At 40.9% G+C, this 26,854-nt stretch overlaps 1 protein-coding gene across 4 annotated transcripts in view; it reads right to left on the reverse strand.

Moving 5' to 3' along the window:
- The window catches only part of COP1 (COP1 E3 ubiquitin ligase), a 127,527-nt gene that overhangs the window by 74,941 nt on the left and 25,732 nt on the right, over positions 1-26,854 (reverse strand). For all 4 annotated transcript variants that reach the window (XR_008578104.1, XR_008578103.1, XR_008578105.1 and 1 more), the window contains exons 8-11: positions 25,987-26,063; positions 20,914-20,971; positions 17,192-17,306; positions 13,597-13,732 (exon numbers count right to left, since the gene is read on the reverse strand). Coding sequence is in view for 1 of the 4 variants with exons in the window: in XM_054834115.1 (XP_054690090.1) it covers positions 13,597-13,732; positions 17,192-17,306; positions 20,914-20,971; positions 25,987-26,063 (386 nt within the window). In the remaining 3 variants the exon portion in view is untranslated. The remainder of the gene's footprint in view (positions 1-13,596; positions 13,733-17,191; positions 17,307-20,913; positions 20,972-25,986; positions 26,064-26,854) is intronic.

Raw genomic sequence — 26,854 nt, forward strand, 5'->3', positions numbered from 1 at the left:
CAATATAAAATAATTCAATGAAACGGCTTGCAATTTGGCCTTTTAACTCAGGCACCTAAACTTCTCTGAAGCAGTGGCAGGAGACTGTCCCACTCACGATTACTTGCTAGTTTGCTAGAGGAAAAACGAGCTAGTCAGATCAAGTCTGTGAAATCACAAGCTCCCAAAAAGGCAAAGAAAATGAACGTGCTTATGGCTGGGGAATAAAGCAAGCAAGCATGCATCTATTTAAATAAAACAGGAGAGGGAAAGAAGTCATCTAAGCAGCCAGACAGCTCTCCCCCCGCCCCAGATCTACCCCAGTCTAATCACTTTTTATGCAAACAGGACTAAAGCACCGTTCAGGCCTGTCTTGTCTTGTCAGTTCACCCTCTCTATGGAAGAATTTTATAATCGAAAGCCTCTGTAACAATACAATGGATTTACTTGTACCACAATCTTAATTGAACCGCTGTCTCAGCTGCTGCTCACTGCCCTGTGGATTCAGGTAAAGCACAACTAAACTGATGGCAGCGATTCGTCTACTTGGATTGAATTTATACCCTTAGCCTTCTGCTGCTGAAGAAAAAAATTAATGTATTACAATGTCTGGTAAAAAGCCAAGTTATTAGAACAGAACCTATCTCACCTGGGGTGGGTTTGCTTCTCTAGCATTAATTCAATTTTTTTTTTTATAAATAGAGTCACGCTGTAGACATAACAAATGAGTATTTCAATTTGTCTATAAAAGTTAACACACCATTAAAAAAAATTAATAAAAAGCATCAACCAATAAAATTGATTGTCAGACCTGTGACCTTCAAACAGCATCAAAGACACTGCAGGGAGAAAACAGATGCAGAAACAAGCCACCACCCGTACAGATGTTTGCTGGCTGCCAGAGGCAGGCAAACCCAACACAGCAAGCCTAACGCACGCTTGCGCCTTGGCCTCCATCTCTGCACAGTCCTGGTACAACAAGTGTTCTCATTTTCTGCCAGTCAGTCAGCTTTTACTAAGCTATTTACAAAGAAAAATATAAATAATCTAATTAGCTAATCAAGTGGATTCTTTACCATATAAAACTATTCCTAATATTTGCAAAGCTCTGCTTCCCCCTGGACTAATCAGGACTAGGACAAGCAGCCCACTTACATAGCAAGTTATTTTCATGCTTTTTCCTATAAGTCTTCTAAATATGTTTAGCATTAAGCTAGGCTTATTTGCACTTAACTAGCTCGATGGTATTCCTGTCACTTACTGCTTCAAGTCTGCATCAGTGTAAGCTTGTGTATAAGCAAGCCCTTATCTATATGAAAATTCCCAAGAGAACTTAGTTTTATTTTGTCAAAAGACACAACAGGGCCAGCTCTGAAGAACGTCATCATTCTGGTTTGCAGGTGATACATTTCTACAGTCAAAGTGAATTAGTCAGTAGCACAACAATAATGTGCAATAGTGTAATAGGAAATACTTTATCCTTTTTGACAAAAAAGGCCATCAAGTCAAGAGATAAACCAGCTAGACAACAGCATCCACTTCACACGTAGCGAGAGGCACGGTGCCACCAGCGAGCCAAAGCAACACAGAAAACGTACGTGCAATTGCTATTAACGTCCTGCTAAAATAAGAGCAACGTGTTTTGGTAGCACTATTTTAAGTAGACTTAACGTGGGACTGACAATGAACGTTTTCACCATCTCAGAGGGCACATGGAGCACCAACTGTCTGTGTGTGCTACAAACCTACCTCAAGCCTAGCATGACGCAACCTCCTCTAGAGATAGGAGACCAGTTCAGACATTCTTTTCTTTTTTTTTTTAAGCACTGGAAGTAAGCCAGATTATAGATCATTTGAACACCCAGTGAAGTTCCTTTTGGACTAGCAGTGGTCCGTGCTCCTCAAAGGTGTGCACATTGGAAACAATTAGCAACTGTACCAGCTGAATTTTTACAAGGAATCTTTTCGGAACAGAAAAACTCCTGGATATTTGAAGACGACTTATAAATGCACAACAGAATTTACTTATAAAAATCAAATTGAAAGGAAAGGGTTGTTTTGTTCTAGGGAAAATAGAAGAGAGACAGCTCCCATTCCCAAGTCCCTGTTTTCTATTTCCTAAGAAGTTAATGACCAGCATCCTACAGAAATATCACTAAGAGCTGCTAGAAAGTAAACACATTCTCAAGGGTTCTGATTTCTCTGCTGCTTATCTTTATTCTCAATCTGTGAGATTATAAATCAATTGCTTCATTTTAATGCTAAAACCTATGACCTTGGAGAGCACTTGTAGCTAACAAATGGAATTACAAAATAAATTGCTTCTGAAACGTCTGGAAGCTTGGCTTGGTGTTGAGGATAGAGCAGCGGGGAAAGAGTAAAGAATGAGTATTTAGCAATTCCACCATTGTATAAAGCCTTGCTACATTCGCATCCTGATGGGGCGTGCAGTTGCTCTCCACATCCCAGGAGGATGCACTGGAGTTCGAGAATGCATACAGATGGGCAACTAAATTGATTCAAGGAACGGAGCAGCTGCCTTACCGTAAGGGTTATGAACAAGGCGACAGCAAGACCCATGTTCCACAAGTCACTCCACACTAGAACTAGGAGGTGCTCATCAGAAGATTGATTTGGGACAGATGAGGGGTTTCCCCCCCCCCGCCTAGTTACACTTTACAAACCACACACACACACTCCAGGTACTTACTCTTGCAAGACATGATGGTGGCAGAGTGAACCTGACAACAGTAATCCATGAGTAACTGGTCCATACCAGATATTAACAGAAATAAACATGGATACGCCCTTTAGTATCCCCAATGTAAAGACTGTGGATGCTGGGAGGCTGCAAGGTGACAACTTTACAGGCAGTGACCAGGTTGGCATGCTCTGTGGTCTTCTGCAAAGACAGCATGGGGCTAAGTGTCCTCCAAACAGACTGGAGAGGCACCTAGCCCAGCGAGCTCCCATGAGAAATGGGTACGTGCCACACTCGCTCCTTCAAATCAGGAGAAGGGGAGGTGCATCTAACTGCATTTGCCTTTAACTGCATCACTAGTTACAATTAAAGGCCTGCAGCCAACTGCTCCTCTCCTCTTTCCGCACATACACACACTACAATTGCTACTATAATCATAATTGCCTCAACCCTGACTTGGTAACAAGATCTGTGACTGTGGGAGTTGCCATTTCCACAAAGTAGATGACTCAGTCCCCCTCATGGGAAAACGTGTTTTTTTCTCCTTGAATATACCAAAGCCTTTCAATTCTACATCTACCTAATATGGTGCTGTTTCTATTTCTGCATCTCTAACCTCAACTCTTATCTTGCTGTGGCCCCACATTTAATTGCAACACGGATATCTTGTTCTCAGTTTTGGGGGACTTAATTAGTGAGAGGAAGGAGATATGACAACACCAGCTTTTGCTCTTCACTTACATTTCCTTAAAGTCTTTCTCACTCTGTGCTTCCACTCCCTGGTCTCCAAGGGATACCCTGTCACTTCTAACAATCTCAAATCCCACATTTTATAGCCTGGTTGCTTACTTCCAATGCCCATTTTGAGGCATCGAAGTCAAATATTAGAAATTTAGGTTACAATCCAACACCATGACCACCAATGCAGGCTGTTCAGCACCTGGGACCAACACAGAAATTGGTATTAACATCACATACCTGAGAGACTGTTTTTACAGCAGACTGATATTTTAAGGTAGAGTAATTAGTGTCAATAAGCCTGCACTAGCATACTAATTTGTAGTTTTTAAAAACAAAGCTATATTCAGGCATATAGAAAGCTGCTATTGTAGCGCTCAGATTTTGTGCTCCATCAGCTCAAAGTCTAAAATTTGTCACATAAAAACAAAGGCTACTGAGACAAAGAGTATTAAGTTTCAAGTATCAAAAGACTGTTTTGCTAAAGCTGTGAGTGTCTGAAAAAAATGTGTTTTCTTTTTAATGAAGCAACAGTTGCATTAGTTACTCCTTACTCCAGAGCACTACCTAAATAAGGTCATCGCTGCTATTTCAAAGTCCTTAACCCGTGCCACAGGGACAAGGACAGAACATCGCTGGTTGAATATATATTCCCCGATTCAAAGCCCTGTGCTGCAAAATGTTTTCCAAAATATAAACCAAGTAAGCATATCTGCATCCCAGATAGGCTATTACAATCTCTACTCAGGAAGGACCACTTAAAGAGAAAACCCTCCAATTCTCTGGACTGCTACATGGATAAATTAAATGCATAAACAAGACTCCCCTTAAATGCATTCTATCAGAGAGTCAACTCCTTCATCCCTAAGAATCACAAGAATTTGCATTAGATGTGACCCCCAGATTACCAGGAAAATGCCAGATTCATCCTCTAATCGAGGTAAAGTTGTCTTGGCTACTATAATTATGGCCTCTCAATAGATCAGATACAAGTCTAATGAAAGTCATGGGACAGAGGACCCCAAGCTATTTTAGTTTGATTCCATCACTCGGAGTTGTTTGGGATATTCAAGCTCCAGGTACCTCCCCTGACACTGCATCTCCTCCAGGCTTCGAACATCTGATGGGAATATGCTCCCCCCAGAGCAAACCTCCATGTGAAGCATAAAAATAAGACCTAGAAAGTCAGTTGTGGGTGTTGATTATCTCTCCCCTCTGAGCTGGGAAACAGAGAAGGGTGTTCTAGCGGTTCCTGGAAGCCTGCACTGCACAGAGAAGGACGGTTCTCAGCTCCAGGCTCCCTTGGGAAGGCATTATTGTACCAGTTGTGCTGCAGTCACACTTCGAGCATCTTTCTTGCAGCCACAATAGCCCAGAGTTTTATTTTGCTCCATTTGAAGAAAATCATAAAACAGTACCAAGTTGACAAAGTAATGTCATTAGACCTAGTTCCAGGCCCACTTCATGCTTACAAAAATCCTTTTAAGTATAATGAAATGCCATCAGTTCTAACAGAGACCACTTAGTAATACTTCCATTCCATAAAGAGCTTGTTTGAAGGAGACTATTAAATCTGAATGGAGGAGGTTTAGTGGGCTTAGATTTATCTCACAGGTCTGCAATGAAAACCAGAGCTACTTTCATGCTTTGTCATCACTAGATACAACAGCATCATTTTTTTAAACCCAATGAGAGAACATAGTATGCTATGAGGTTAATTATGCTTCCTGCAATAGCTCAACTTCCAGAACCAGGATCCCCTCTATTTTAGGGGGAAGCAAGGGGAAGTGACCCTCAAACTTATTTCCTCTAAATACAACCCAAAACGTCCTAGGAAGCCATAGCAGACTTCCAGCCTTGCCTACAAGACTCTATAGCTGCAGACATCCTGTTCTACTGCATAAGGGGCTTTTTCTTCCATACACATTCAGGGGAACCGGGTTTAATTAGCACTAATGATGAGAAAACCTATAGGGAACTACTGAATTTTGCAAGCAACCGAACATAAAGCGTATTGATAAAAAAGCTACTTTACTGCTAGGCAATGCTCTTCTGCATGCTGAAGAGAAGATGACGACAGTCCCAGGGTTTATATGCCAGATACACAGAAGTACAATGAGCCAAAGCCGCTGTAAACAACTACCATGCAAGTAAATGAGGATTAGATTCAGTTTTTCCACAAACACCATTTTAAATAAGCTACAGTAGGGAAACGTTAAGTAAAAATGCCAACAGTTAAATGCAGAATGTTTCTTATGACACTATTTAAAATTCAAGCCAAATTATCAGTCTGCCTGCTGTAATGTTTCGGGTAACCTATCTATATTTGAAAACCAGGATCTGCCATTTTACCCAGCTGGGCTGATACACAGCAGGTTACAAACAGGTCTGATAGGAGGAGCACAGCCTCAACATCACAGTTTTTTTTGAAGTCTCCAAACACTCAGCTGCCTTCTTTCTGCATTCAAGCTTGGGAAACATTTCTAGAAAGGAAGGCGGCAGCCTCTGCCCAAGCTGTATAAGGAGCAGGTTTGAGGGAGGAAACCCTGCTCCACAAAGAGTTGCAGGATTGTCTGTACAGCAGTACCATCTTACCAGGATTATGCCATTAAGTAGGAACTCAATCAGTTGTAATAGATACTGAAGTGCCTTCTAAATATAAGGCCATTTAAAAGCTTGCAACCTTGTTTTTAAGCCACTACACCAACAAGGATTTTATTTCTTCAAAATTGAGCACGGCAGCTGTCAACAGAGCTGAAGAGGCAGGGGAACAAGTACATCTGAAAGAGCTCAGCACAGGGGACCTCCATCAATACTGGGACTGTAAACAACACAGCCCATCCATAGGCTCCGATTCATAGTTCCACAATTCCTCCATGATTTAGCTGCAGCAGATGGAGCCATTTCTGTCTCCAGCTGACCATGCTGCCAGAGGTGCCACTCCTCAGACCAAATCACTGCCCAGCCTAGTGCCCCAGCACACAGCTCGCTGTACTATTAACCCAAGCCTCCAAACTCGCCCAACACCACCATCAGCTCTTCTGCCAGATATCCTGCAGCAGAGCATCAGGAGGGACAGCGGGAGACAGTAACCTGTTCAGACACCTCAGCTCAATCCAACAGGCACCATGAGAAAGGACACCAGCCTTCAGAAATATCGAGTCCATACGCCACAGATGAGCCGTCTCGAGAATAGGCTGGGTCAATTAACTCCGATGGTCCTGCTGCCTGGTAATGACAGAACAAGGTGAAAACACCATTTGAAGCATTTTTCATCCAACTGCCAAGTCTGTTTCAGGAGACTATTTATCCTTAAGCTGTTCTTTAGAAAAAATAAAAGGTACTTATGAAGACCCTTAATTTCACTGTCTCATACAGAGAAATTTGATCTGACTTCCACCTTCATTTGCACAAATGTATACACACAATTGTACACAATGCTGTAAGAACGTGTCACTTCATAACTTATTCTACAAAACACCTATGCAGCATATAAATCCCAAACATCTGTTTTAGAATCTGTATTTATTAATACATACAACATTAATTATCATTAGTTCAAGCCTCTTGTCCAGGCTGAGTTGCTTGTAAGGTTTTTCTCAGAACTGTTTAAGCCCACACCATACATCTTTGCATGCCTTAGCACACCACCTTAATATTTTTTTTTTTCAACTGCTTACCATTTAACAGACTAACTCCTCTAGTTAGCAAGGAAGGAACAAACAAAATATGCAAAGGCATGCTAATGCTTTTCAGATAATGACCTCCTAGCAAATTCAGGCATTTTCAACAAATATGGCTAGAGAATTAAAAGAACACTGTAATAAGCTACAGAAATTCATGTTTTATTAATAAAAACAGGCTTGTTTCTTCAAGCAGTCACAAAAACTCACTGTATTAACACTCAACATTGAAAGAAAGCTATAAAATTGGAGGGGAATTAAGGGAAATCTGTCTTTGCCTTTTACCAACACTGTTGACATGGAAGTTCTGCATATAAGATGCTGCTAACCCACAGCTTTCGTGGCTTGCAAGTTCAATTCCCGAGGCAGAGACACAGCGCTACTGCCTGACAATAGCCATTATCACACGAACATCAGGAGGAACAGAAGGGCAGCTACCTGCAGCCTTACAGAAAATATTTTTATCCTGATGCAATGCAACTTCCACATGGAGCCATCCTCCTACCCTCAATATTAATCTCAGATTAATATTTAGCATCCACTTTAAGTTCCTGCACTTTTACAAAGCTTCTCTTCAGAAAATCCCAGTATAATTCTAATAAATACAATCCCATTTAAATTAACCCCCATTTCTAAGTAGGGGATCCCAAAGTTCATAGGAAAGAAATTTCACTTTGCACTATACGCGGCAAAGCCTCTGGCCTTAGGTTTTAAGGAGAAGCAGTGTCCTTATGTGGAAGAAGGTCAGCAGAAAGTCAGGGACAGAACCTCAAGTTTCTAACAAGATGATCATGTACCTTCATCACAAGAGTACAGTCCCCAAGACTTGGAGGTCTCTAGTCCAATACCCTGCTCGGAGCAGGGACAGTTCTTTGCTTGGACCAGGCTGCCCAGGGGCTTTCTCCAGCCAGATCCTGAATACCCCTAAGGACGGAGTGTGCACAACCTCATTGGGAAGCCTGCTTGTGACCACTGCACGACGTTTGCCAAGGAATGGAAGCTGCTTACATAAACTGCACAAAGTTTCTTCAAGATATAAAAAGAAGAACATGAAGAACAATCATCGTTTAATACATTTGGTTTAAAAGCCAATTCCCAAATTCATCAAAAGACTGCTCAATACTTCTAACAGACCATTTATAAAAATTCACAAAAAGTTTAAATCAAACTAAAAAACTCATCTAATTATCTGCAGATGGAGACAGGTTTGAAGTACTACAACAGCTTAATGGGAAAAAGATTTTCCGACTAACAAATGGTCTGAAATTACTAGTAAAAAAATGAGGTCCCACTGGTGGCCATGCAACTTCCATTCATTAACTTCCCAATTCCAAGTTACTTAAGTTTACCCCTAAAAGTGAAAGCTTATGTTGTTGGAAGAACTGACTTCTCTCTCTACAGCATCACTGCAGTCACCAGAAAGTTTATTTTTCAGGTCAAGACTGAAGATAGGAGCAGACATGCTCTTTTCCGGTTTCGGAGTCCTTTTTGGTACTAGCAGTTCCTCCCACGGGCTTGGAGGGCTACGTTACAGAGTTGAACGTGTCCCTGAACTCTGAACTCAGAGATCTGAACTGACATCTGTATAACCCTTCTGCTGGGTACAAGTCACATTTAGCTTCTGCTCAAGGGATCCAGACCACAATTATGTACTAGGAAATGTATCAGTTCCACACTCCAGAAAAAAAAGAAGAGAAAGTAAGGGAAAGGCTCTGTACTTTACTCAGCTCTAATTAAACAAAATCCCAGTTCAGTCCCAGACAGCCTCTGGTCTACGGGCCAAAACCTCAACTGAAGTAAAGTAAGAGAACCACAGGAGAAGCACAAACTTCAAGTAGTCTCAGGGTATTAGACTTCAAGTTTCCTCAGCCAGTCTGCAACTCAAATCTCCAAGCATTTCTGTCTTCCTTCCAGTTGTGGGAACAGTCCAAATAAGACAGATCCATCCACAGTTTTGAGTTGCCACTTGTAAATAAGAGTCCATTTTAAAAATGATCGATTTAACAGACTATAAGAAAAATTCAGCCCTCCTCATTTCTCATCTTCTCAAGGAGCAGCATCTACTGTACTCTGAAACATAATCCTGTGAAGGATAAAGCCACTTACATTTCTTTCATTTATCTTCACCACCGAGTTAGAAGCATTGCTGGTCACAAACTTAATAAAATGGCTCACCTAATCCTAGTGAGCCCAGGGCATTAAAAAAAAAAAGGAAAAAAGGGGCTTGTTATGGTTGACAGAGAACTAAAAAGGTACCTTGTTAAAGTCTGGATCACAGAATTTATATGAACAAGTAATTGTAGTCCAAAGTAAAAAGGGGAACAAAAGATAGAATGGTTTAATGAATACATGGAAAACATACTCCTAATGGATGGTTTTTCTTTTAAGCTCACCTTTGAAGAAAAGATTTCAGGTCATCTTACTGAAAGGGTCAACACAAACAAAAATATTATCTTGAAACTGACTTAATTATACTGTTTGAATGCCAAGAGAAACCTCTTCATATCTTGCTCATTACTTAGAGGCAATGGAATAATAAGCAAGCAATGAAAAAAAAGAATAATAATACCCCAAAGGTAAGACTTGGTTTTTGAACACTGTCTGAAGATTCAACAGATGACTTGAGGAAGGTTTCAGCAGCCAAAACCAAGTTGTTTCTTTCCCCCTCCGTAAATCACTACGCTTTAGATAAATATAGTTAGTCTTGGCTATCCAAAACCTTTTGGATGTCATTGTAAGACCTGTCAGAGAAATGGTAAACTAACCCAGAAGAATTTGAATTCTAGGCAGATGACAAAAACCCATACCATTTGTCCCCAAACCTCAGGCCCTCAGACAGACATACTTGTGATTCCACCAGACCTGGGAACCGCTCGGCAGGAAGAACCAGCTTTCTGATAACCAGGTTTCAGACAGACATTCTTGCTGTAGCCTGTTTCATGGATTTTTATCTTTTTTTTTAAATATGAAAGACTGCCACATTATTCTCTGAAGGCCTCTGACAGTGCTAAAGCAATTTCCTACATAAATCATTGTAATGCTAACACTGCAGTTTACAGACTCATCTTTAAAAGAAAGCCTTTACTATTTACTGCCACAGCAGAGAGAAGAAAAGTTAAGCTCTGACGACTACTCTGTCTGAGGGCATAATAAACGGAAAATTTATTCCTTGGCCCAATTCTAACAAAACTTAATATATTTGTGAAAACCATGTAAATACTTTGTACTTAAGAGAATGGAGCATAAAAAACCATTTAGCATATTGAGGTACATGTACATTCGTATTGCAAGCATCCTGAAAGTCCCCCTAATGTTAAAGCAAAACCCAGCGACCTGCAATTGCAAAGCCTCGAATGTGTTTTCACTGAACAACCTTCTCTGTTCATCTGTTTTTCTTGAAGCAAATAAGGGGGGGAAAAAAGGACCAAGAGTTGTAAGTTTTGCTTGTGAGCATGTTTCTAAGCGAGGTAAGGAAGCTCTCCCTCACTGGGCTTGCAATCGTGCTGCGTGCACCTTTCTAAATAAGACTGTAAGCCTGCGATGAAAGATGCACAGCTTGAGTACCGACCCTGCATCGGTCCCCCAGCCCCTGCCCACCTCCTGCCCGCAGGCCTGTGCTGCCAGCACCGCAAACGACGGCTGCCACCGTGCGGATGCTGCACGGCTGCCGCAGAGCTGCCAGCCCAGCACAGCTCAGTGTGGGTCCCTCGGGGAAGCTCCACGCCAGGATAGGCAAACCTGGAACTGGAGAGCAGAGCGTCAGCTTGTCCCTTCATCCTGAAAGGCAACTGTAGCTTTCCTAATATCACATCAGAATTTTCATAGTAGTACAACCTACATAGTGTTGTTTATATACAGCCTTTAATTACGGTTGTCATCCTGTTACCATTAACTCTGTTCTATTTCCCTTCTAAATAAACATCAAAGTTTTGCAGATAAGGAACATATTTCAGGCTTCTTCCTTTGCAAGCAAAGCTAATACATCTTAAAAGCCTCAAGCAAGCACAGTTTTTAGAGTCCAGCATGTGAACTTCATGTAGGGTTAAAGCAATGCAAACCAAAACACCCTTATATTCTGTCTGTTTGTAACAGTTTTTAAAAAAATAAACTAAGTACAAGGAAGTTAAACTTCCAGTCAATTCTACTTTTATTCTTAAATATACTTAAAATATCCCTTTAAAATACTTATTCCTTACTTATTAGCCTTATATTTGTCTTGCATTTGAAATGCATTTGTCTCAACAGCCACAGCTAAGCCGCAAGACTTACTTTTGTCATTATTTCATCAGTGTTTCCCACAGCATGCCCAGGAACACCTTCAGAAGTCAATGCAGTCGGCCAGATAAAGCTTTTCACAGCATTTCAATCTGTTAAGAAGCTTTTTAAGGTACCCCAATAATTAATTTGGCCCATCCATAGGTACCTAAAAGCTGCTCTATTATCTCAAGTTGCCATCACCAAGACACACAGCTCATTTAGCTTCACAGAGTCTCTGAACTCGAATCCATTAATTTGGATGAAGAACAATGGTGAACACAGAACTGTGGTGGCCAACACATGACATGTAAACTCCTGATTAACAAATTCAAACTTTAAAGGAAACGTTTGGATAGCCAGAAGCTAACTAGAGTTGCAGCACAGCACATTCAGCAGCCACGCTCTACCAAAGCACTTAAGGACACGCTCAGATGCGAATAGTCTTACTCAGCCCACATACTAAAACCCTGAAAAATTTCTTAAATGCTTTGATAAATAAAAAGCATGAGAGAACATCAAGTTGGGAGCCAAGTTATTTTTCACTTAAATGCATTTAACTACTGATTCTAGCACTGGCTTGGAGGGAGGCCCCACAGTATCTTCATTTTAACAACAGTAACACACATACTTTTCAAACATATATTTCACCCAAGAATTATAATGCCTTCAAAACGGGAGCGAGATTTACCGCCCTTCCAGCATTTTCTAACCAAATACCACAAAAATGCTGCTCTTGCAGAATGTCAAGGAGAAGAAAGGGCAAAGGAGCAAAATCCAATCCGTACTGAAGTTGGTAGCTGAGGAAGTTTGTCTACGTTGCAGTGAGATTCCCATCTGCATTTCATTGCAGCTAGTGTGAACCCAATCAGCGCAGGTTAAATATACGTCAGATCAGTGATTATTGTGTTCTGACCTCTGTGGCTAAGTCGGACATTATACATTCCTGCTACATATTGCAGTAGTTAAGGAATCAATGCTGCTTTAAAAAAAAAATATGTATTTTATGCTACACATGCCTCCGTTTCTTCACACAGCACACTTGGGGTCTTCTAACAAACATTCGAGCTGTTGTTCTATTGCTGTGCGAACAGCCCCTTCATAAGGCATTAGATCAAGACTCGGAAAACCCAAGTTCAATTTGTTCTGTCATAATCCTGTTTCTCTCCAGGCCACAGGTATGGCCACTTTGAATCTCCTGCTCCCCACAGATAAAAGAGGGGATACTACTTCTCTCCCTCAAAAGGTTGCTGTGAACAAATACATTTAGATTTGTGAAACGTGCCTGTAAGAAGCTAATGGGTCCTGCATATATGCCATGCAGAAAAGATTTCTCAATTAACATCTTGCATCATTTTTTCCACCACCACCAGCTCCAAACAAGCTACCACAGACTAATTAAATCCCCCAGGGTATACTTCCACAGCTGCTGAAACCAGTTTAAGGTTAGGGCTGCTAGCAGGTACCAGCCTCTCCCTACCTTATGTTCTCTCTCAAGCCTGATCCCTAAGGGAGCAAGTTTACAGAGCTAAACTAGAAGAAACTAATTCTGCTGAAAGACTATCAATAGTATTTCACCAGCTGAAGTGTCCAAACTGGTCCACGGGAGGCCCAGATGAGCTTCAGCAGTGGTGCACACAACATGACCACCCCATATGGCAAGGGATGCAGAGTTGTTGATGGCAAGAACAGAGCTGTCGAGTCGGCTTTACCACAACCACCCCCTCACTAGTGTTTAGCACTGTAAACACAGCTTCCAACACTCAAGAGATCAAGCAGACGAAGTTAAAAACAACCCAGCTATCGACTATTTTCCATTGCGACTGGATCCACCAACAATATTTAAAACCACCAGATTCTTAAAGCTACCAACACCAAGCAAGACAGATGTTCCTTAAAATGCTAGAACTGCGTCACATACAACGGAACTACACTAACATGAAGAGGTCTAAACCTACAACAGGCTTCGTGCTTTATCACAAGAGCTCCAGATACTCACTGGCACCTCAAAGGTTCTGCATTCGGTCTTGACCAACACCAACGGGAGTGAAAGGTACACTGCGGTACTTGAGCGCCTTCGCAGATCAATGATAATCACACATTCGCAAAACTATTTTTGGGAAGCAACTGCAAAGTGTTATATATGTACAGACTATAAACTTGTTTAATACAGGTTATTAACTCAGCCTCAGCAGCCTGTATCAGCATGAGATGCGCTGTCAGAGCCGCAGTATGTCTTACCTGGATACTATGCTGGAGCCGTTGTAGAGGTCACTAGCATAAGACAGCGTTGCCAGGGGTCGGACAGAATTGTAGCGCGTGAACTTGGATAGACACTCCTGAAACTCATCCAGCTGGCTTGTGGTTCTGCTGTCATCTAAGGAGAGGCAGCAGCATTCAGGAGGAAAGAAATAGAATAAGATAAACTCAACAGCAAACAAAAATCAAAATACTACCTCTGCTTGTTATTTGGGGAGGATTCTTGGTCAAAACCAGGTCCTCTCACCTCTAGCATTCCCTGAAGGCAGTAGGATTTTTTCAGAGCACAAATTAAGTCTTTCCACTGCAATGCTGGGTAAATCTACTGTGCTGAGAATCTGCCTAGAGATCATAAATACAGCTTTCCTGGTAGATGAGCTCATTTATTGTATTCAAATCCAGAGCCCGTGGGCCATACAGATTAAAAGAAAGCCTTTAAGCATATCAAAATGCACTGCAAAGAACATACCCGGTTTTCTATGGAGGTGAAAGCATATTCCTTTCCCTATACTTCTGTTACAATATGCTTACATTTGGTGTCAATTACATTTAAAATACTTTTAGTAAAAAATATTTGTCTCATTATTCCAAAAGCAACAGAGCTAAGGGAGAGTTGTTTCAGGTCTGGGGAAGGAAGACAAGCATGAAACGAGAAGATTCTCTGTACTGTAAGTTTTGTGAAAATTATGACCTTCAGCAGGCAAGGTGAAATTGAGCCAGCTTAAATAATGATGATAAATATTCTGTGGGAAACAGAACAGTTTACTACAAAAGTTAAAACTAAATTGTAGCATAGATAGCTGAAAGTCATTCCCCGATTCCTCAGAAGTTCCAATTTTTCTTGGTATGAACAGGTTTTTATATAAACCATTTTAAAATTTCCTAAATAAGGAAAAATTCCCAACTTACAGCGATGCCTCATGAGCAAGCCAGCCTTCCTAACGATTACGCATCTGCAGTCAAACATTAGGTAGAGCCTTCAGGCTTTATAACAAACCTCAGAATTTGCAGCAACTCTCCCTTTCCTCCTTTAACACTCCCAGTGTTTGCTTTGTCTTTTTGCACCAGTGCAAGGTAAGGGAACTACAGCCGTGGCTGCTCTCAGCCCTAACACGCAGTGCCTTGGTTTACGGGTAGTCCAGTTTGTAAGTCACGTTACTGCACGCTGTGACTCCTGTTAAACCTCAGCATCCACTGCAGCAGCAGAAAAACCACACACAGAGCTCAGATAACAAATTCCACCCGCTAGTTAAGTTATTCTTACTCGTTTCATTATCAGCAGCATAAGCGGAGCTTTGTTGTTTCCTTATTAGAAAGCTTTGGAAATACTGGGGTGAAAAAAGGAAGAGGTTGATCTATAAAAGCAGAATACAGCTGTGATTTCTTGGGGGAAAACACAGAGAGAATAATCACTTTCTGCACCCTGGTAATTCCTTGCCATCAGAAGTTATTATCTTGCTCTACACTTGTAAGGCATTTTGAAGTGTCCCTTATATGCTATGTCATGTTTGATCATATAAACGAACGGTGAAGGCTAGTAATTACCATGTTTAAGGGTACTAGCATATACATTACCAATGTCAGATGGATCAAAAGGGGCAAAATGAACAAAGTACTGCTCCAAATTAAAATCACCAGCACCTGACTGCTGCAGGAAACAGCTCAAGCAGCACATAAACATCAGTGTTTTTCAAAGACTGCTTCCTCCTACAACACTTTGATAGGAACAAATAGCTGCTACTCTTCCATTTCCCTCATTTAGACATCAAGCACACAGTCCTCCTATAATTTATTCTGTGTCTCCGCCTGGAAAACCGAATGTTATTTCTCAAGACATTTTCCCCATCAAAGTGCAAGGCCATTTCATAATTACAGCTATATTATGTCTCCACTCCCTACTAGAACAGTCATAGGCATCTCTTGCAAAAAAGCTTTAAATCCACATTAAATCCTGTTTAAAATGTGTCAAAAAGCAGGAATGACTGAAGAGAAGAAAAATTAATCAGGTATCACAGGTTATCCTTTATTTAGAAAAGGACCTGCACTTGCAAATCCTCCGCTCTTGGTGTGGCTGACACATATGAATACAAAGAATAGTTTCACCGCATTCATATTTACAGTTCCAATTATGAAGAAAGATGTCTTCTAGAAGGGAATGCTGGGAAGAGTCCCGTTTGTTATCCTTAGTTAATAAGTATTATTTTAACATAAACACAGTTATGCATCACCAAGTTAGCACCGCATGAAGACAGTGTGATCTGTGAAGTACTGTAGTCTGCAAAGCAGTTGCCAACACTTCACAGGAAACTGGCTGGTCACATACAACTGGCTTCTCCGATTTTCCAGCTACTGAAGCACCCTCTCAACGTCCTGCATTCCTTGTTAAAATGATTTTGCTGCACATGATGAAACCTGAGTCAGTCACTGCTCTGAAGTAGGTAGAAGACAGACATATTTAAGAGTGAGCTCCCCTAAAACATGTTGCAGCCTTTAAACTTAAAGCCAAATTTTTAAATGGAAAAAAAAAAAAATCAAGCCTCATTATTTAAAGTGGACAAAACTTAAACTAAATTCATGGAGGAAAAAACAGCAGGGGTATCTACCCCGGCTCTCTTGCTGATCTGTGTGTCCTCGCCTGCTAAGCCTGCAAGTAAAGATATTCTGCCTGGTTCCCTCTTGTTCCTGGGCGGTTTCTCCCATCCCCTGAGGGCTGGCTGCTCCCGGCTGCAGTCTGTCACTCTTCCCATGAGCTGCAGCTTGGTGCTGCAAATCTCTTGCCTGCCACAGCCCATCGCCTGAAACTTTTTTCCCCAAAGCTGGTTTCTTCCTCAGAGAGACCACAGAGCAACCCTCCCCTCCCTCAAGACATATTCCTTTGACCCGTTCGTTTCTTAAGAATCTTGTCATGTAATTAAGAACCATCCATCCACTAGGTAACAATTACTCTAGCTGCTGTCACACTGTTACTCAATTATGAATGAGGCAATCTAGACAATTGTGAAAACAGCTTCTAATTCTACAAAACAAGCCTTAAATCTAAGGTGTGCCCCATGGGACAACACCACTGCTGCACACTCAGCTTCCATACGTCAAGCCATTTGTTAACCAAGACTCAATCTAGACAACGGAGGATAACCTCCAAGTGTCCTATTGCATGCTAAATACAAGACATTTATCAATTTATGTTTATACCTCCGTAGTATTTCAATAGCAATGTTTTTAACTACTGTGTTTATAGCAGAAAGACAACCCAACCACTGCTTTCAAACATTTGCATCTTCGCAACAAGCATCAGTGAAATTGTTTACTGTGGGTTATGCCCTTCACAGTGCAGGATTACAAAGCAATACGTGTGCTCCTCCAAACTGACAGGATTAAATTTTCTAAATATAGCAGCTTCAAAGATTGGTCAAGAAATACAAAATGGGATGATGTGAGTAACACATAAATATGTATAGCAACGTTCCCATGCTGTGAAGAAGTGAAAGCTGCTCTCAAAAGCAAGCCTTTTCTGAGGACTAGGCACTGGAAGAGGTAGCCGATGTCAGAAGCTGAACACCACGCAAGAGGAACTCACCCGAGACACGTGTCATCCTGGTGGAAAAATAGCACTGCTCTAGGTCCTCAAAATGAGCTGTGAGCCGCTTGCGTCGTGAGGCTAGCGTGCTGTTATACCACGGCTGCTTTTTGGTCTGAGTGGAGAAGAGAGAACACTTCAGAAAGGTAAAGCCAGGTCTGGTTTTCATTTCAGTAGATTTTACCAAATTATAAACAAATTTATACATTACATATGGAGGGTTAGAAGCGTAAAATGACAATAAATGACGATCTTGCCACTACCAACAGCTATTCTTAGGGTCCTATGCTGCACCCTTTAACTTGACAAACAAGAAAAGCTGCTTTTAGACAGTTCTTGTTTCCTGAATCTCTGCAAATTTACCAATTCCAGCCTCACACGCAGGACAGACAGCAGCAACCCTTGGGGAGTCACGTCTTGCATTTGTACAGATAGACAGCAGAGGCCAAGGATACTGGGCTTCCAGCTTCACAAATCAAACCAACTGTACAACAAATACTTTGTAGATCCCTAGCAGACAGCTCGTTAAAAGAGAAGGGGGTGTTTATTTGAAAGAGTTAGTTACTGAATTGCTTCTTTTGAAGCAGCTCAGGAACTCTGTAAAGCTAAGCAAATAAGTACAGAAGCAGAAGACACCATTGAGTTCAAAGGTTAATTGAAAAGAAGTCCAAACGCATCATTAAAGCCATTTCCCAACCTACCCAAGCAGTAATAGTGAGATGTAGAAGCAAAGGATTGAAACTACATAAGCTCTCCTCCTGAAGCAACAGAAAATACCGTACTTCTGGTTTTAATCACTAGTAAGGAAAAGGAACCCCCAATTCCTCTACTACACAAGAAGCATGAAGAGCACCATGCTTTAGTTTATATTCAAAAAGTCTCACATATTGTATAGTCAAAGCTAATGGGGAAACTATAGAACATTTGAGAACCACCAAGCTCCCTAATGAACAACGTCCCTGACCATTCAATAGCACCAACAAAACCCACTCCACTTACAACTCCCCCCTCAATCCATGCAGGGGAACAGGCTGCCTTCATCACACCCATCAAGAACAAACTAAGTTTAGAGCCCACTCAAATTCTGCTTACACCTGTATGAACAGTAATCTAACATTTTAGGGAAAAAGCAAACCCCCAACAACGAAGCCTCCAGACACTGCTTCCCACGCGAGGCCCCTAATATACACTGACATCATGACTCTCACTTGCATGTTGACAGCACCTTTGGCCTATGCAGCTTGTTTCATTTCAAAACCAACTCCAATCTCAACACACAACTAGAACACTGGAAAGTACTCCTACATCAACACCTTTAAACTACAGTTTTCTAAAACTTCACAGCTTTAAGAAATACTTAATGGGACACTTTTATACCACCTTCCTATTAATTTTGTGCACCAGCCTGCAAGGGCTCCAGCCTCTCGGCACATCAGGAGCAATTAGGGCTCAAGACGACTTCAAGCATTGAAGAGCAATCACTTCAGTCTCAAGTTAAGACAAGCTGCCTGCTACATGATGAGCAATATAACCCAAGTCCAAGTCTGATCTACTAGATGAGCCCAGTCCATGCCAAGGTGGAATGAATCGTGGTATCTGCCCGCTGTGTGATATACCTGCCGGGTCTCCAGAGGAAGATCCCCTTGGAGCAGGACTCGGGCTGGCACACGGTGACCCAGCAGTGCTCGGAATCAATCTGCACTAACCTATCTTCATCAGATCCTCCCCAGCTAAGCATTTTAAACCGCTCATGTTTTACCAAAACATTAACTGAGTTTCTATGAAGTCTGCTCCCTGGTTAAGCAATGCAGTGAAAACAGGAGTGAGGAAAAAAGGGAAAGGAAAGGAAAGAAAACATACCTAAGCATTTTTTCGTTCAACTGCTAAAACTACTATGGTTGTCCTAGTTGATGACATTAGTTAAGGCTGCTCTGTTATCAAGACTGATTTTACTGTCTGAGCTCCATTAGGTGCTCTGAAGAGTCCTCTAACAACTGCGGAAAAGCTTCACAGCTACACACAAGGTCCTTATTTCTAGCAGAGAAGCACTGCCACTAAATACTACCTGCAGAATTCCCCAGGGCTTATGTGACATGTCCACTCTTTACTTCTGAAGCTCAGCTACTGTAAGAAAACTGTCTGTAGGTTTGTGGTATATAAATTCTTCCTGAAGATGGTTGTGAGCTATGCACAAGGTAACTATATTAAGAAAGCTATGCTGTCCATCCTAGCATAGCTTCTTACTGCCAGCAGTGCCCAACCTATGATTTTTGCCATGACTGACAGCCAGAAAAAAGGTACAGTCGAATTTATTTATATTCAAGTTGTTTTTATGGTAAAGTCTTACTGAAATTAGCCTATCTTTGAATTAAGTCTTTAACTTCAAGAGACCTCTTTCAACTCCCCATCCAAACATATATAAAAGTTTAATTCAAAAGTTTGCACTAGAGAATACAGATCTTGCACTCTTGAGGACAAGAAATTTCATTTGAGGACAAAAAAAAAAGATTATTCTCACACAAATAAGGCTGTCACACAGAATGTGTCACACAGGCTAGGTTGCTTGTTTTGTGCACTTACCAGCAGCATAGCTATGCTATTAATTTTGTCTTTGAAATAGAAAAAGAGGAGTACCACAACAAGTAGTGTCAGTGGAGAACAAACACACTGCACCATATCAGTCCTGAACATCTCCACCCACATTTCACTTGCCCTCTGAAGTGAGGCAGAGCTACAACCCTTCCTTCAAGCAAAAAAATCTCTGACCACAGCACCAGAAACAAGTATTTTCCCCACAGACCAATAGATGGAATTTTCTAATTACCAACTAGTTATACAGCTGCAAACCTAAAAACCTGCATGCACACATACATGCACATCAGCCCAAAAAAATCAGGTGTTTTTTCTTTACATCAACTACTCCATGAAATAAGATCCACCAGCACTTCTACCCGTTAGTTTACCAATTTGATAGTGCTGTGTGCCACAGATGGTCCACCACCACCAGACAGCACCAAAGGCACCAGCTGGCACGTGCCCAACACTCCATCTCTCTAAATCAAAACTGTTTAACCTTTTTGAAGCTGTGAGCTAGATATCTGTGACATCTTCCCAGCCCAGCTGAATCACTGAGCTGCAAGACTACAGCAGTGCTGTTTGGCATTCCGGAGGCCCTGCGGATCAGGCAGTTTAGAGGCTGCCTGCCAAATGGCTTCACTGTATATGTAATTTTTTCTACTTTCTACATGATTTTATAATACAGTTTGTAAGGCCCTAATGAGGACAAACTACAAAACAGCTGTATGTTTGGAGAATTAAATGCTTCTTGTTTTGAAAGTCAAGCTTGATCCAAAGCTATTTAAGTCGATGCAAAGGGTCAGGGATTTACCTCCCTTCACAAATACTGCCCACGTGGGAGAAGAGATGAAGAGCAAAATAAATATCCCCCTCTGCCGTGGAAGAGTCAGCTTTAGGAATAAAGTCAGATGTCTAAATATATTACACCAGATTTCTGTGATGGCATCAGTGTAGACACTCACAATCATGCACAGCAATTCCTGCAGCTGTAGTCCTGGCTCCAGTTTGCCCATATAACCAGTTAAGAGCATTTCCAAGACTCACATTGACGGGTACCCTGGAGATGGATGAGTTGTGCCTAATCTCTGCCCAACCTCCACATCCACTCTCCCATCCCCCCTGTGCAGACACATGTATTACCTTACCTGAGAACTGCTGCTGAAGCCTGGAGGCTGGCTGTACTCCGTGGAGTCAATAATACTACTGCAAAATCAAAAGAAATAGTCTGCTTAAGTCACTGTACAACCATCCTTTATAATTTTTAACCCGTTTCCTATTCGCCCTTTTACATCCTGCAGCATACTTGCCTTTGAAATCCATTTTACACAGACAGGGAACACAAGGTTATTTTTGTTTGGAGGGTTGGGAGGGTCTGGTGTTTTTTTTAAATACAGGGATCTTCTAGACCAGAATGCTGTCACACACAATTATGTGTAGTGCAATGTAATAATTTCTAATTAGAATGCAAAAGCATCTCTTTTGTATGAAATATGCAAGATAAGACATTCTGAAAATAACATGCTACCATTGGTTTTCAGTTCCTTTTAAAAAAAGAGAAGTTTAATGCCATGACATTTGAAACAGCATTGTGAAGAAGAAAAAGCTAGAGACAGACACTAGTACTCCAGACATCTCTGAAGACATACAAAACAGACAAGTAATGAAATACAGAAATAAACCAAAAAATACTGACAGCCAGGCTTACCATGATTAGAAAATGCTACACCATATATAGCTACATCGTATCTATAACGATACAGCATACCTTAAACCACTGTTTTCAAAACATAGCACACATATGCAAATTCAAGAGATTTAACTTTCAAAGCTGCAAAAGGATCTGCTCATATAAGCAGAAGACAGGTGGTTCAGTATTCTTGCACATACGGGCAAAATATTTAGCTCTCACAATAAGACAGAGCCAGATTAAAGCACTCTTATCACTCAAATTTAAAATACTTTTAGGACAAGTAAAGGTTAGTACACAAGAACATCATTTTATTAGCTACAGGGAACGCATTACAAACATCACCAAGATTTGTTTCTAAAAATCTTGATAACTCACTTCCTTCTGCTACATCATGTGGCTTGGTCAGAAAAAGAGCTATCTGGCTTCATTATCCTCAGTCTTACTTACGAGGTAATCTTAGATTTAAGCATTGCTTAGGAAAGCTGAAGGTTTCTTTAAAAAGCTGCCAGAACACCGCTATCAGTCCTGGTTTTGTAAAAGATGATTGTACCTATTGATGCTTATGGATCAGCTGCCAGAACTGATGCGTACGTAGACTTGACATTCTTGGTCATAGAACAAGTGGTTTGGCTGAAATGCCAGTCAGGGCACCTCTAAGTCTAGAAGGATGAAACAGTGGGACTAAATATTTCTCTGAATGTTTTAAAGCACCCCTGGAGGTAGAGGGAAGTAGAAATGGAAGATGAGAGATGATTTTAAAGTCTCATTACTGGTTAACTTGTGCTATGAGATTGATTGGGCTTCTGTTACAGGCAAGACAAAAAGCTGCAAACCAAGAAAATCTGAGGGATAAAAATCATTATTTGCTGCAGGCTATTGCAAAGGAGAAAACAGCAGAGCTGTTTCAGGCATGGTCAGGGACAATGAACTTTAAATTAGAATGTGGCCACATGAAATAATGAAACACGTACAGCAGATCCTGCCAGGAACAGCATGAATAAGACGCTCGGCTGGAAAGCGATGAAAAAGTACTCCACTCCGAGACAGGTATAGTGGCAATTAACAGCAAAACACACAGACTTATAGCATCTAGTCTCGTTTTGCTGCAGGTTGTCTGGTGATGTAAAGCCTTCAAGAGTGCAGACGTCATCTCCCTAACCAGAATACAAATTCAAAGTCATTTCTGTGCGGTGCCTGTAGCTGAGTAACTGGCATATGCTTGAATATTTGTTTCCTGTTTTTAAAAAGAAAAAGTCAGAAAATGACAAAAGTTCCCTTGGAATTCTTTTTTAAAAAGCTGTAACATCAGGTTCAATTAGGAAATTCAGCTGCACTAAAACAACATATTTAAAAGCCTGAAACAGCAACAACAAAAAGGCAGCAACCTGCAGACTCTAAGTCCCATTTGTTACACTCTTACAGGGGTGGGAGGGGGTAATTAGAACAAATGGAGGGGAAGGAGATCGGGATTTCAATAACTGAATCAGAGTTACCAGGCAACTAATTTTTAGATCAGAATCTTCCCCCAGAAGCTCCTATTAGAGTGATAGTTTGTAATTGCTATTACTCCTGAACATGCAGTCACAATGAAGTTGCTTATTTGTATCTCCTGTTTGCACCATTTACTGGTAGCAAAAATAGCATGCGCGCCTGTTCAGAAATACCCTGCACAGAACTATTTGTTCTTTTCCCTTATTCTTCCCCTCTCGTTCTCTATTAGCATACAAACCCAGCAATCTGCAATGCTGTAAACAAGTGCTGTGCTATTACCCAATTTAATATTTCATCATACCCTGTACAAGCATAAGAGAAAACACGTGTTTCTTGAAGCCGAGAACGTATTTAACATGATAGCCGTACTTGTTTTTTGCTAAAGAACTTATGGAGGAAGATGGGGGGAGGCATAGTAATTTCACATTTTGAAGATGTTAAGAGCATGAGGAAAAAATAGCTACAAACAATGAAAAGAAACAGAGAATTAATGAAGCAAGCCTGTGATTTAGAGGAAGTAGATGAATACGGGCAAGTAACTAGAGACCAGATAAAACCAAATTCCAAAGAACTCTATTTTCTTGAACTTTAAATTCAAAGGCTAAATAGATTTTCTTCATCTCAGTATGGGTCTGTGATAACCTCATACTCTTTATAAGAAACATCAGTAAAATTTTATACAATTATATTTCATTAGCAGGGTGTTAAGCATGTTAACAACCTATATTCCAATTTAAATACACCATTTTAATTCACTGATAAGTTAAAATCTCTGCAAGTTTAATAATATTATAACATGGAAGTGAAACTGTCTCAAGCTATATTTGTATTTCATTCTTGGTGGTTCATAGCATCTCTAACACACACTTTGGAGATTAAATATTTCAGTTAACAGAGCTGGGGAAAAAAACCCCACAGCATATTTTAAAGCTCCTATCAGTTGTTCTGCAGCATTCTTTCCAAAGAAGAATCAAAGTTACAGTTTGAGATACTCTCCAAAACTTATGTTTAATGTTGAAAAGAAAATGAATTTCAAGTGGTAGGCCTTTCTGGAATCTGAGTTCTGGTAATTCAAACCAATTCAATTACTTGAATTACACAAAACTGTCAGGATAGGGCAGGGACAGAAGTTACAAGAGTCCAGCAACAACTGATGCCTGTTCAGATACTTCTTTCACATACTATTTTCTCTTCAACCACTCAAGACTACTTCTTAACAAAGGAATGTCATTGAGAAACAGAAAAGGGGTCTTCTCAAGCCAAGAGAAAAAGGCAACCCCACACACCCTAGAAAACCCCTAAATATCCTATTATATCACACCACTGGCATGTTGTACCAAAGAAAAAACCCAAAAGTTCAAGACACAGCCGAGATGGAACCAGACAAGTGTAAGAAGATAGTGCCTGTGGTCTCTGCACCGTCATGGTCTAACCCATCCCATCTCTGAGCAGACCTCGGGTGTTTTGGACACTATCTTACATCTTCAAAAGCAAGAACTGAGAATGATTGACCCTATGACACAAAATAAACAGTCATAAAGGAATATTAAATTTTCAGTAGACTGAAACCAGTGTAGATATCATGCAGATTTGCCCCCCCCCCCCCCAACTCTTTCACCAATACTCTTGGGCTTAAAATGTTATTCCAGCTTTCAACAGACAAAAAAGTTCTTTGGGGGCTTGTTTGTTAGCTTGGCTCAAGTAAGAGAGATACATTTCTACTCGTAAGTATAATTTTCTGTTAAAAAAAGAAAGGTTTCTAGGCCTGAAGGCATTCAACATGTAACAAATTCAGCCCAACCAGTGTTCAAGTTCTCCCCAAGCAGCAGTACCATGAAGCAAACAACAAGCAATCTATTTAATAGCCAATAACCAGAAAACTAGTAGAACCTGACAAGAATCTCATCAGCTTCACAAAACTGCTTCTTGGCAAAACAGCAATAACCCATATCAAAAAATGCACCTGCACCCAAAAAATTAAACAAGCTGTGAAGAGCAGAATAACAAACACTGTTCCCATCCATCTTGGCCATAATCCTGTCCTTTCCCTCAGGGCCAGCCAGAGCTTCATAGAAATATGAGAGATTCTGGTCTCTGGGTCCAGAAATAGCATCTTGGTAAGAAATCCCAGCCAATATCGCTAGGCTCCTTACCAGAGCACTGTATCTAAATCTCTCTAGGGGAGGAAATCTGATCATTTTTTCTTACTTCTGGGCTATTAGCTTTAGAGCTGCTAATTGCAGAAAAGGTACCAGTACAATTTTATAACAGAAGTCAATAGTTTAGAGAACTCTACTATTGGGAGAATACACTGGGGAGAGATAGGAGAGGTGACAGTTTAATAACATAACTTGGCCCTGTGAAATCAGAGCTTTCTTACAACCAAAAAACACTGCTATAAAGAAGTAGAGCACTTCAAACCTTGGCACTTGTAACTTGGACACATGAAGCATCTGCAATTTTATCATCAAGAAACCAGACTATACAATATTCCAGACAAAAATCCACATTGAAAATGTTATTAGAAAGGCATTTCATTAAATCAAAACAGACAGCAGATAAACAGAATCAATAGGCTGTATATTTTAAATTTTGATCCTGTGAGCCCATACCTTCAGCCATTCACGCCAAGCGAGGAAGCCAGAGGACACCAATATCATACAAAATTAAGACTTTTTGTATGCCAGGCAGAACTGCATAATGTTCAGAAAAAGTAGCATGTATTTAACAACGATATTTCATACCATAGCAAAGGCTTATGACTCAAGTTAACTAATCCACACTACATTTAAAACCATCAGCTTTCGACAGCATCTGGTTTAGAGCAGACTTTTCATCCAACTGCAGACTCTGATGGCTTTTTCTTCACTGCTTTGTTCACATAAAGTTTATACCAATCAAAAACAGAACAGGAAAATATTGCATGGCACTCAAAAACTAGTTTTGCTTGTGTTTTGGGCATGGCACGAAGGGGACTAGGAAGAACAGTGCAATATGTACAGCTTGAAATCCAAGTTCTGAGTTGCAAGCTGCATACCTGTGTGAAGGTGAGGGAGCCTCGAACTGTGGCACCGTACTGTCCTCGCTGACTGGGGAGTACAAGCCACTCATTTCCTGAAACAGAAAGCCATGTCACAGCAAAGCTGACAAAACACAGATAGTAGGCACCTGCTAATATACGGTGTTCACAGAGCGATTTTTTTTTCCCAAGCACATAACCAACTGTATCTACATTTATTCAACTCTCACCTAGAAGTCTTCACTATACCTGAAAACATTGATTTTCTTCAATTTTTTTTTTTCAATTATCATTCCAACCAAGTTTCAGAAATCATACAACTGCAGTGCTTTTTGCCCCAAAAGAGGCAGTTCTGGGGTTTACACTTAAGCAAAAAAAAAAACCCCCACAATGGATTTGGTTAGCATACAATTGTTTCTAACCCAGCACCTCCCTTACAGCAGAACAAGCAAGTTGCAACTGCATTTTTGAGACATACGAACTTTTCTCTAATAGCCTTCACAGCTGGAAAGTAATGCTGGATATGGGTCATGGCAAGAACAGCCACAAGGAAACAAGGCAAAGGTGGCATCGTGACCCAGACTTAAAAGAGGATCTCATCAGTGTTCTGTGGGGCAAGTGCACAAGAAACAAGCTTTGCACGTAAGCTTGACTTTGTCAGTCCCAGACTAAATCACTGCTGTGTGCCCAGTGTGAGACCATACCTTTCATCTGTTTGAGAAATAGAAGCTATGCAGGGTGCTGCAGCTCATTAGTTAGGGGGGCAAAGTGTTCCAGGACAACATTAGGGTGCTTTTCATATTCCCACTAGGTGCCCATTAGTTGTTAGGTAAAAAGTAGGATATTTGTGACAAGAGAGATCCCAGGCTTCAGAGGTCAGAACCAA

Source organism: Grus americana, chromosome 8 (assembly GCF_028858705.1).
Source record: "Grus americana isolate bGruAme1 chromosome 8, bGruAme1.mat, whole genome shotgun sequence".
Classification (NCBI taxonomy): Eukaryota; Metazoa; Chordata; class Aves; order Gruiformes; family Gruidae; genus Grus; species Grus americana.